Below are 11,708 nucleotides of genomic sequence, written 5' to 3'. Positions count from 1 at the left end.
TCTGCTAATACTATTGAACAACCACTAAGGAAGTCTTGGCTCCAATCTAGCCTCCCACTTCAATCCAGGTGGGAAATTTAAATATCTTGGCTCACAAAAGTTGTTCTTTCCTTCCTTCTGTCTTCACTGTCTCTTCTTCCTCCTCACCTTCCCCCTCCCCCCTGATAGTTTTGGAAATAGCATAGATTTTTGGGTGAAGACCATAGAAATCCTCAGAAAGTACAAGATGTTCAATTCTAGTACAATGTAGTTTGCAGACCTTTCTGTTCTGTATCTTTAAATGGGACTGGGAAAAGAAATAAGCTTGAGGACAAAGAAGGCTATCAGTGGCTTAATGCTGCTTTGGTTTACTGGGGGATGAAAATAAGGATTCTTGGGTTTGAACCCCAGTTCTGTCACTCATTAACCACCTGACCTTAGGCAGTCAAACTGTCAGTGATTCAGTTCCGTGGATGATAAATCAGGGATAATAATAGCATCCATTTTGTAATATGGAGGTCAGATCTGGCCAGCGAAAGAGGGCAGAAGCTGACTCCATCTCCACTATCTCCCTAGCCCCTCTGCTCAAAGGCCTGGGAAGATTCCCTCTCCTGGTAAACAATGGTGCCCCCCCCCCATCTGCACGCCAATTCTTATGGGTGTGCCTGGATTCCTACAGGAAGGGAAGCCCTATCCCCAGGTAATGGGAGTTCCTGAACCCCAAGAGACAGGGTGGCACATGGCCTATAGGTTACTGAACCTGTCTATCAAGTGCTTGGAACTGGGAGCTTCCTGTGACCCAGCCCCCTGACCTGACCCTATTTAGGGGCAGGCCAGCTCAGGCGCCATTGCACAGTGCCACATGCTCGAGTCTTGTATCCCTCATCCCCATGGCATCCCAATTCAGCCCTCCATTGGAACTGAATTGGTTTGTTGGTACTTGGAAATTCTCCAGAAGTAAGTCTCTGTGCCACTGTCCTGTTTTGTGTTATATGTTTTTCTGAAACCTGGGACCCGTCCATCTGGAACTTCCCCAATAAATTCATCTTTTTTACTTGAGACTCTCTGAGTGGTGGACTCTTGGATGGGGGATCCCCCCCCCCCCTTGGAAGCCATTACACATTTCATAAGGCTGTTGTGAGAACTTAATACTTTAATATTATGCTCCATGCAATATCCCCTCCCTCCTTTTTTTTTTTTTTTTTTTTTTTTTTTGGCCAGTCCTGGGCCTTGGACTCATGTCCCTGGCTTCTTCTTGCTCTAGGCTAGCACTCTACTACTTGAGCCACAGCGCCACTTCTGGCCGTTTTCTATATATGTGGGGCTGGGGAATTGAACCCAGGGCTTCATGTATACGAGGCAAGTGTTCTTGCCACTAGGCCATATCCCCAGCCAAAGTTTTAAATTTTGAGATAAGGTCTTACTAAATTGTCTACAATGGTTTCAAACTATCCTTTTGTCCCAGCCAACAGAGTAGCTAGGATGACAGGGAAGAAACATCACTCCAGGTTCTCTTCTTATTCCTATCACAAAAGTTAGGTGTTGTTAATAACTGAGCGGACCTTTCTTATTTAGGAAGTCTTCTCAGGGCTCCGCCCACAGGCCTCCCGTGCCCGCCCACTCAGGCGGAGCTGTGCCTCTCCTCCTCTCGCCCCACCTCTTCCTTCAAAGTTGCACGGTGAATGCTGGGACTTATAGTCCACCCACGGAGTCCTGCCGCGGAGGGCCTCTCGGGAGAACTGCATTTCCCAGCATTCCTCGTGGCTGCGGCCGTAAAGCGCGTCGGTGGAACGGCCGGTTCCGGCTGAATGTCAGTGAGGGGCTGTGGGCCGGGGAGGAAGGTGGTTGGCGGTTCCCCTACCACCTCCGCCTCCGCCGCCGCCGCCTCCGCCTCCGCCACCTGGGCTCCCACCGCGAGCGCTGGGCCGCTCGGCTGGTCAGGCATGAGACCGTGAGGCGAGCGCCGGGCCCGGGCTGCCGACATGTTTGGCCGCTCGCGGAGCTGGGTGGGCGGGGGCCACGGCAAGTCCTCCCGCAACATCCACTCCTTGGACCACCTCAAGTGAGCGTGCGGGGCGCGGGCGCGGGGCAGGGGGGCGGGGCGGGGAGCGGAGGGCCGCGGGTCCCGGGGCCCCGGACGCCGCCGGGGCGGGAGCGGAGGGCGCCGGGGCCGCTGGTGAGGTGGGTGCGAGCGAGGGCCCTGGGGCCCAGGGTTCGAACCTTACCCCGTCGCTCCTGCCCGTGTGACCTTGGACACGTCTCTGTGCCCACCTGAGAAAAAGTAACTGGAGGAGGCTTCGGTCTGTGGACGCGGACCGAGCCCACCGGAGGCCTCTTAGTTCTTAGGCAGGACAAGCTGAGGGGCCAAAGTCCTCCCCTCACTCCCCCCTCCCCCCATTCTTAGTACGAGACGGATCTGGGTTCGAATCTAGATGTATGCAGTTCAGGCTTGAGTGCCCTCGGTTGTACCTGCCTCCTGGGATTATGTGGCGGGTTGGTTGGATAAGAGAATGTTCAGAAAGCTCCATAAAGGGCATTGGTTAAAAGGAAGGATGTATTTTCTGGTGAACATCTAAGCAAGAGGCCATCAGCAGTAGAGCCTGGGGAGGACAGATGGCAAAAGTCCTGGGGAAGCAGGAGTGCCGAGATGAAGAGACTGCCTTGGAGTCGGATCTGCATTCAAATCGACTCTTACTACCTAATGGCTGTGTGACCTTGGTTAAAGTACCCCGCCTCTCTGAGCCTCCAGTTCTCTTGGTAATTGTGTTCATTAGTTCAGCAGGGCCTTCCTGGACCACTCCGTCTCATGGGCGGTCCTGCCACCTCCCCCCTTACCCCACTTTCTTTTTACTCTAACACCGCCCCCCCCCTTTACTGAACTGATACTTCCAAGAGAGCAAAGAGCTGCCTGCTTCTCACAGTTCTGTTCCCAGCATGGAGCACGGTGCCCAGCACACAGTATAAACTCAGTGGATATTTAAAAGAGTGAATGAGTTGAGGAGAGGTGTGTGTGTGTGTGTGTGTGTGTGTGTGTGTGTGTGTGTGTGTGTGTGTGTGAACAAATGGGAGAGTGATGGAAAATAGAAACTTTTGAAGAGAGTGAGTTCAGAGAGTAAGCTGATAGGGAGAAAGGGGGTGCTAAAGGGTCCGAGGAATAGGCAAACTTTTGATGGTAAGAAACAGGCAAAGAAACAGGCAGGCCCAGTGCAGTAGCTCCCACCTGTATTCCCAGCTATGGGAGAGGTAGAGACAAGAGGATCTTGGTTTGAGGGCAGCCCAGGCACAAAGTTAACAGGACTCCATCTCAAGAAATAGGTTGGGCATGGTGGTTCGTATCTGCAATCCCAGTTATGAGGGAGGCATAGGTAGGTAGTTTGCAGTCCAAACCTCATCCTAGTTAAAAATAACAAGACCTAGTGAAATGGACTGGAGGTGTGTTTCAGGTGGTAGAGCACTCGCCGGGACATGTTAGTTCAAACTCCAATATGAAAAAAAAGAGAAAGAAAAAGAAATACCACAGTTTCTAATGGGAAGTTAGTTGAAAGGCAGGGGTTGGGGGTGTGTGGAGAAGCTATGGAAAGGAAACTGGGTCTGTGGATAGGATGGGTGAGAGGGACCTAGTTGGGGGTGTGTCACATTTTAACCTGAGGGCTGGGGGGTTGGAGTGCTCTGTTCTTTCTGGCATGGAGCAGGCTTTTAACATGCTTCTGGGTGCCCAAGAGTCAAGAGCAGGGTGGTTTTGAGAGATGAAACAAGAGGCAAGGATGAGGACTAGGAAAGAGGCAGGGGAGGAGAGAGTGGCTAAAGGATTTCAGGAATTTACCCACTGGGTGGAAGTGGCTGGGCTGGCGAAGATGGGTTGTGGTTGTCCAGAGCTTGGGCTTGGAGCCAGCACCCCTGACCTGCAGGCTCTCACCTAACTCTTCCTGTCTCTAGCCCTCTAAATTCCTTAACTGTGTAGTCAGTGCTTTGGTCTGTCTTGCTCAGGGCATCTGTGGATGACTTCCTTTAGTCCTCACATGTCTGAGAGTTGTGGGGTCCATTATTGCTCTCATCTTATAAAGGTGGAGACAAAGGCCCGGAGAGCTTAAGTCACTTGCCTGAAGGTGACATACCAGCTAAATAGTGCCAGAGGCAGGACGACTCTGACCTGGCACTTGTCACTTGCCTCTGAATGGAACATGCCCAGTTTGGGGAACTTTCCAGTCATTTGCGTCTGATTGCTTGCAGGATACCCCTGCTGGCCAGCCAGTGCACAACCAGGAATGGCAGGGTCTCAAGTTCCTTGTCAGGTTCACAGTCCGGGTAAGGGGAAATTAGCTGCCTATTTTTTTCTTCTTTTCTTTTCCCTTCCTTCCCTCCTTCCTTCCCTTCCTTCCCTTCCCTTCCTTCCTTCCTTCCTTCCTTCCTTCCTTCCTTCCTTCCTTCCTTCCTGCCAGTCCTGGTGCTTGGACTCAGGGCCTGAGCACTGTTCCTGGCTTCTTTTTGCTCAAGGTTAGCACTCTACCACTTGAGCCACAGCTCCACTTCTGGCCTTTTCTATATATGTGGTGCTGAGGAATTGAACCCAGGGCTTCATGTATACTAGGCAAGCACTCTTGCCACTAGGACATATTCCCAGCCCAGCTGCCTATTCTTGATCAAGCTGATCCGCTCATCTATAATCCAGCCTGAAGAGCCTGGCCATTTGTGGCATGAGGCTTAAAAGATCTCAGGGTGCCATGCGCAGCCAGTGCCACCCCAGCGTCATGCTGATAGTCATTTGGCCATGATAGTAAACATCTTGGGTACAGAACAGCTCATTCCCCGAGGGCATCTGCAGGCCGGTGGGGGTGGGGTGGGGAGGGAGACAGCCTGAGAGCCAGTGACTACAATGTGTCCTGTGCTGGCACAGCAGGTGATCTGGGATTCTGTGGCATTCCTTCTGAGAGCTTTGTGGCTTGAAATGCCCCAAGGATGGGTAGGAGGCCCCACGTGGCACAGACAGATGTGGGAGGGCATCATAGATGGATTTTGTGGCTTGTTGAGCTGCGAGCTGTGGGGACCAGGCTGAAGATAGATGGGGCTTTGGCCTTTATCTGACTGTAGGGGACCAACACTCAAGGGCTGCTCAGGAACGAGGAGCAGAACTTTCCATGTAAAATCATCAGTCTTAGGCAAGCTGGTCACCTCCCAGTGATAAGTGTCAGTTCCGAATACATTTTTGTGCTCTAGGACAGTATGGAAGAAGATATTTGAAACACTTTAGAGTTTTTTGTTTGTTGGTTGGTGTTTTTCAGTTTTCCTTCTAGATGGGAGTGAATTTACTTATGCTAAAAAATGAAAAACTGTGTTCCTGGGGTCTTTGCCTACCGAGCTGGGTTAGTGGCTTTGTGGAGGCAGGTTGGAATAGACAAGAGGTTATTTGCTGCACATCATTGGTGGCTTATTGCCTAGACTTGAGTCAAGGCTGTGGCATTAACTGACAAGAGCCTAGCACTAGGCAGACCTGTGCTATGGTGTCCTTTGATTGCTGCTGCGATGTCCTGTTGACAGGGGACTGTGAATCCACAGGCTGGAAGAAGTTGCTTGCTGTGCTCCAAGTGTCTTAGGTCGGGATGGTCGGCTCCTGCGGGCACCCCATAGTAGAGGTTGGGTGTATTGCTGGAGTCCACCCTCAGCCCTTGGTATTTCCTCAGAGCCGTTCTCCTCAGTTCCTTCTCTTTGGTTCCTTTCTTAGGAGGCTCCAGGCTCAGAAATGCCTGGGAAAAAGAGAGCTTCTTTTTCTGAATATCGGCACAAGCCCAGAAATGGAGTCTCCAGAGCAAGTGACTCCCTGAGGGTGTCCCTGTGGCCAGGCACGTGGATGTTGCGTTGTCCCAGCTGTCCTGGTGCATTCTTTCCCCACCATGCTAGCAGACAGAGGATGGGAGCTAGGGGTAGGTCCAGTGGGAGGAGCAGTGGCAGTGACCAAAGAAGCAGGGCATGCACCCACAGGCTGCGCTCACCTGCTTTGGTTCACTCAGTACCTGGCCCTGAGACTGAGGGGCACTGTACTACAGAGTATTTCTTAGCTCACCCAAGGGGTCCCAGCCACCCTCTAGGTCAAGTCTAAGCCTTGTGAAGGAGTTTGAGCATCAGGAGCAAATGCTGGAAAGCCCTTGCAGGTTTGAACCAGAGAGCTCTGTGGTCCTCTGTACTTGAGAGAAGGGGCTAGGAGGTCCAGGCTGGATTGTTGCAGTTTCCTACTGTGATCCACCTTCATGGTCTTCTCTGCCTCCCATGCTTACCTGCATGCACCTTTGCTGTCCACACCTGAGCTCTGCTCTTCCCTTCCTGCCACCCAGAGATCTAGCTCTGTCCTTCAAATAAATCGCTCTGTTGATGGCAGTCACGTCAGTTGGAGTCTCACTGTCTTCTCTAGCATCCATGTTTCTCACTCCCTGGATACATTATTGTAAACTGTCTGCTCTTCACGAGGACTGGCCACTAGAACCTGCAGGTGGTCAGGCTTCCTCCTGCCCTTAACCTTGACTTCCATCTGCAGGCAGCCACCACCCAGCTCTCAGGCTTGTCCTCTGCCCTCAGAAATCATCTTAGTCTTTCCTGGTATCAATGTACACTGATGGCAGCTTCCTCGGCTGCCCCGGCCTGGCACAGTTCCTGCCAGTCCCCGTGTCTGCAGGAGCTTAGCATTCTCCACGCCCCCACTCAGTGCACCTCAATCCCAGTCCCACTCACAGTCTCGGTTTGACATCGTGGGGGTGTGTGGGGGGATGAGTCACCAGAAGCACCTTTGCCTAATCGGAGCCACCCTGCATGGAGTCCTTCCTGATTCTGCTGGCCACAGGCTGGCTACAGGTTGGGACATCCTGGAGACTATCTTGAGGTCTCTGCCCTATCACTGAGCTGGCCAAACTGATCCACTGTCCCCCACCTTTTTCCCATGCCCAAGCAATTGTTAAGTGGAGTTGAGTGAAGAAAGCTAGAATGCTAGGCCCCCAGCCTCCTGTGGTTCTGTTTTTTCCCTTCCGACTCCCAGTCAGCACGTGCAGGGAAGGGTTTGAGGAGCCCCAATGGGAACATCCTGAGATGCCTCTTATAATGCCTGTAGCCATGCTCAGAGATGGCCCATGGAGACAGGCAGGGGCCCTAGTTTCTCCTCTGAAACACTGTATTTCCATGGGGTGCCAGCAGGCTGCAGGCTGCTTTGCTTGCCCTGCTTTAACTTGTGAGTGGGGAGACTCAGGAGGAAGCAGGGTTGGGGGAGGAGGGACTTGTTTATGGCCTCAGTCCTTGGTGATGAATCTCCAGGGTGCTGGTTGCACTTTGGCAAAAGGTTGTATTTTTCGGTCTCCAGACACAGCAAACTGCAGTTCCCCTGTCAGTGAGGCTGGCCAATGCACAAGGGTCTGATAGCAGGGCCTCTCTGTCTGCAGAGCTGCCATTGGGGGACAGATGCTGTTGGCTCTTCCACAGTAGTGGAAGAGGGGTACAGGCCCACAGAAGGACTTTCCTCACCACCTTCTGAGTGTTTTGCTGGCTTTTTGGCTTGTTGTTTGTCTGTGTGGTTTTCTTGAGTCAGAGGCACTCATTACTGTAAATGCCTGGCTAAGCAAAGTGTTGTTTACACCCTGGTTTGCATCTTCTGTAGTATTCCTGTTCTAGGAAGGGGTTAGACTGGCTCTACTCAGATAGCTCAGCCTCCCCAGCCTAGCTGCCCAGACACTTTGACATCCCCAGACTTTAGGACATTTAGATTGGCTCTTGGAGGGGGGAGCCTCCACCAGGAACACAGTCTCTGGGTCTGTCGCTTCTTTGACTGGGAAAGACGCTTGTGACACTTGTGTACCTGTAGCTTGGCCCCAAGGTGCTATGTGAGCATCAAGATTAGTCCTTCTGCAGGGAAGCAGAACACAATTCCAGCTACGTAAATACACCCAGCAAAGAAATGAATTCCAACTCCTGCAGTGGTCCCAGCCGCACAGCTGGCAGCCCTCATTTCTCTCTGCTTTTGTCAAAAGTTTTCACTGCCTCTGAAATGAGTGGTGCATTTTGACGCAGAAAGTCATTAACCTGTTTAGATTTCCAAGCTAATTCAGTTACTTGATCTCTCACAGCTCTGGAATGAGATACAGCGTTAAAATATTAAATCTGAATCCATCTGGCTCTTTCCCAGTTTGTGTGTCAAGGGCCTCTTTCTAAAGCCCTGGATGAACTAGGGTGCTAGGACATTGTGTGGACCAGGACAAGCCAGGTACAGTGTGATATCATAGGGCTGTAGCCTTGACATCCAGCTCCATGTTGCATTTCAGCAGGGAGGTTGTGCCCACTGACACCATTTATACCCGCAGCAAGGAGCCTCAGTTTACTTAGGGCTAAGAGACATGGGCAGAAGGGGCAGGGTTGCTGCAGACACTCCGTGCCACAGTGCTATGGAGGCAGCTCTCCAAATTTAGCTGGAGATTGAGGCCAATGTCAAAGGCGATCTTACAGGTATTTCAGTGGGCACTGAAAAGGTGATTTTAAAATAGAGGCAGAGCCAGGTGCTCATGTCCATCATCATAGCTACTTAGGAAACTGAGATCTGAGGATGAAGTTCCAAACCAGCCCAGGAGACAAATCCAAGAGACTCTTATCTCCAGTTAACTAGCAAAATAAACTGGAAGTGGAGAGGTGGCTAAAGTGATAGAACACTTGAGTGAAGCCTTGAGTGAAAAGCTGAACAAGAGTGTGAAGCCCCCAGTTCAAGCCCAAGTGCCACGGAAATGCTAAGCATGGAGAAAGGGAAAGATAATATTGAAAAGGCTGAAGGAAAGAAGATGGGGGCATACCTTACCCCGTGGCAAGCAGCAAGACTTCTGCCAGCAACTGCAGCCAGCATGGTGAACAGCTGGTATGCTGTTCACATGATGCACCAACAGATCAGAGCAGCTAGAGCAACAGAAGGACTTACGTCATCACCTGATGGCCGACAGGATGCCACTGGAGTGCATGAGAGAAATGAAGACCCTCAGTAAACAGGGCTGGTCAGCCAGCACTCCATGTAGAAAAATAGAAAACTTGGCCTGTCTCTTCCGGCACACACAGCATCCAGCCCAGTGTCCCTACGTCTCAGGTGCTCTCCTAACAGTGGGCAGTCCCCAAGGTTATGTGATTCTGAGGGTCCTGTGACACCCTCACCCAGTGCCAGGCTCATGCAAGCTCCCAGAATCTTCCTGCTGGACTGGCTACTCCACCCTTCTCTTCTTGTAAAGGGTTCCTTATGGTTTCCAGGATTTTTTCCCCTAGAGATTATTAGTGAAAGCAAGCACCATAGGTTAAGTGGCACTGGGTCACATAAGAGTAGCATCTGCCTGCCTAGCCGCCTCTTTAACTGCCACCATGACAGCTCCGTGTTACTGCTGACTCCATTTTCAGGCATGAGAGCTGAGGTGCATGGAGGTAAAATTAGTTGATTCAGGATCACCCAGGTGGTGAGTGACAGAGATGGGCATAGCCCAGGCACATGTGGACCAGTGTCTGCAAGTAATCCACACACTTCACAGCCTTTGCCCTTGTCGGGTTCTCTGTACCTCTCTTCACAAAGTGAGGCCCGCCTTCCTCAGCTGCTTGCACCAGCCCGATCAGACTCCCTCAGCCCTGGGCTGTTATGCACAGCTTGGGAGGACATTGGTAGTGGCCCCACCACAGCAAGTGAGGTAGAATATTAACAGCAGGCAACATTGCTGTGCAGCCAGTGCTTGTCATTGAATGGCTGCAGGTGACTGCTGCCTGCAGAGAGCTGTGGTAAGGGGCCTGGCAAGGGCCACAGTGAGGAAGGGGCAGGGCAAGGGATCGAGACTGTTGGACTGCCCAGCCAAATGCCTCACCAGGTCTGTACTGTCACTCGCTGTGCCTGGCACTTGGATCTCCACTGTGTTCAGTCTCGTATGTTGTGATCTACTTACGTTCCTGGTGGCTGTCCCTGCCCCCACAGCATTTCCCGAGCACCGGCTCTGCCCCAGATATTGAGGACTATATTAGTGTCACCAGGAACAAGAAGACATTCTTGCCTTGAGATATGAGCCTCATGAGGTGCAGATCCTTGTGACTCTGGGAGGTCTGTGCAGTAGTGAAAGCACACGAATGCAGAGGTGCTGATGAGAGGGTTAAGGAGGGTGGGGATGAGGGGATGAGGATGAGACTCCCTCTTTAGGGAAGGCTTCACCAAGAGCTGCCTGAGGTGGGCTTTGACATAGGAATAAGAGTTTTCTGGTTGGCCATATTACACAAAGAATATAAGCCATATGCAACAGGTCCTGCCTATAACCTTAGCTGTTTAGGAGATAGAGATCAGGAGATTGCAGTTTGAGGCCAGCCTGGGGAAAAAATTAGCAAGATGCCATCTCAACCAACAAGTCAAGCTTGGTGGTTTATCTTCTATCATTCCATCTTTGTGAGAGGCCACAGGTAGGAAGATGATGAGATAAGGCTAGTCCAGGACAAAAGAGTGAGACCCTGAAAAGTAAAAAGCAAAAAAAAAAAAAAAAAAAAAGGGTTGGGGGGTGTGTGGTTCATGTAGAAAAGTGTCTTGCCTAGCAAGGGTGAGACTTGAGTTCAAACCCCAGCACTTAAAAAATAAATAACATGCTGTTGGCACACGTTTGTCATCCTAGCTACTCAGGATGTCGGGGCCTCTGAGACCCCTCTCCCCACTTCTCCGGAGGAGATGCCCAAATGTTGGGGTCTCTAGGACCCCTTTCCCCCTATCTCCCGGGGAAATGCCTAAATCTGTGATGGATTACGCTAGGTTGAGGAGAAATGCCGAGGCCCCCCTCCCCGGTCCCCTTACGTGTGGAACGGTGGCAGAGAGAGAGAGAGACATTGGGGAGGCAATTCGATGGTCCATGCGCCTCAGCCGCGCAGAGGGCGGGCAGAATTTATTACGATGACAAAGGCGGAAGGGGAAGGACTTGGGGTGACTGACTGATTGGCTGACTGGGCTGCCCCAATCAGGTGATGTCATGAAACTTCCTCTGTGGGCGGGGGCTACAGCCCCCCAAGAGCTGGGTCTCTGTAGAAGTCCCCGCCATAATGGCATGCACGAGTTCGCCCCAGGGGCTGGGGGCTTCTCTTCCTGTTAAGGCCAGAAGGTGGGAGGGGCTCCCTCCCACACTGCCCAGGGCTGGGGGTAGGGCAGCGTGAATCCCCAACATCAGGAGGCTGAGATCTGAGAATCCTGGTTCAAAGTCAGCCCAGGCAGAGAAGTCTGTGAGACTCTTATCTCCAATTAACCACCAGAAAACTGGAAGTGGTGCTGTGGCTCAAGTGGTAGAGTGCTAGCCTTGAATTTAAGAGCTCAGAGACAGCGCCCAGGCCCAAAGTTCAAGCCCCACAACTGACAAAAAAAAAAAAAAAAAGAAAGAAATAACAAAGTATATTCTGGGTAGAAATCATTGGGCAGAAAGGCCAGTCAATTGGAGTTAGACCTTAAAGATCTTAAGCTCCCCAGTCTTGTACTCAGGCCACCTCCTCGGTGAGCTGTGGTGCTTATGGATGGATGTCATCTTCTCAACAGGGGGAGAATTGTTGGGCTCGATCTACTTCCCCTCCGCTTGAGGGGGCGGGGGGAAGGGGCTTGTCCACCCCTTCCTGTGTGGTCCTTTATCGCTCTCACGTGGGAGCAATGGCCACAGGTAGCCCTCGGTAGCGTGTGGTTGCAGGGTGCCCCAAACCCACCAAGGAAGACACAGATGCGTGGGTCCCTG

General features: G+C 51.9%; 1 protein-coding gene across 9 annotated transcripts in view; it reads left to right on the top strand.

Annotated features, from left to right (window-relative positions):
• The first annotated feature begins 1,722 nt into the window (after positions 1–1,722).
• The window catches only part of Clec16a (C-type lectin domain containing 16A), a 150,871-nt gene continuing 140,885 nt past the window's right edge, over positions 1,723–11,708 (top strand). For 4 of the 9 annotated variants that reach the window (XM_048333043.1, XM_048333040.1, XM_048333045.1 and 1 more), the window contains exon 1: positions 1,772–2,041. In XM_048333043.1, the coding sequence (XP_048189000.1) occupies positions 1,962–2,041 (80 nt within the window). In that variant the 5' untranslated portion in view covers positions 1,772–1,961. Of the gene's footprint in view, positions 2,042–11,708 lie in introns of all 9 variants that reach the window. The other 5 variants (XM_048333042.1, XM_048333047.1, XM_048333049.1 and 2 more) reach the window with 3 other exon arrangements.

The sequence above is a fragment of the Perognathus longimembris genome, chromosome 23 (assembly GCF_023159225.1).
Source record: "Perognathus longimembris pacificus isolate PPM17 chromosome 23, ASM2315922v1, whole genome shotgun sequence".
Classification (NCBI taxonomy): Eukaryota; Metazoa; Chordata; class Mammalia; order Rodentia; family Heteromyidae; genus Perognathus; species Perognathus longimembris.
This window is presented reverse-complemented; position numbering and strand designations above follow the sequence as displayed.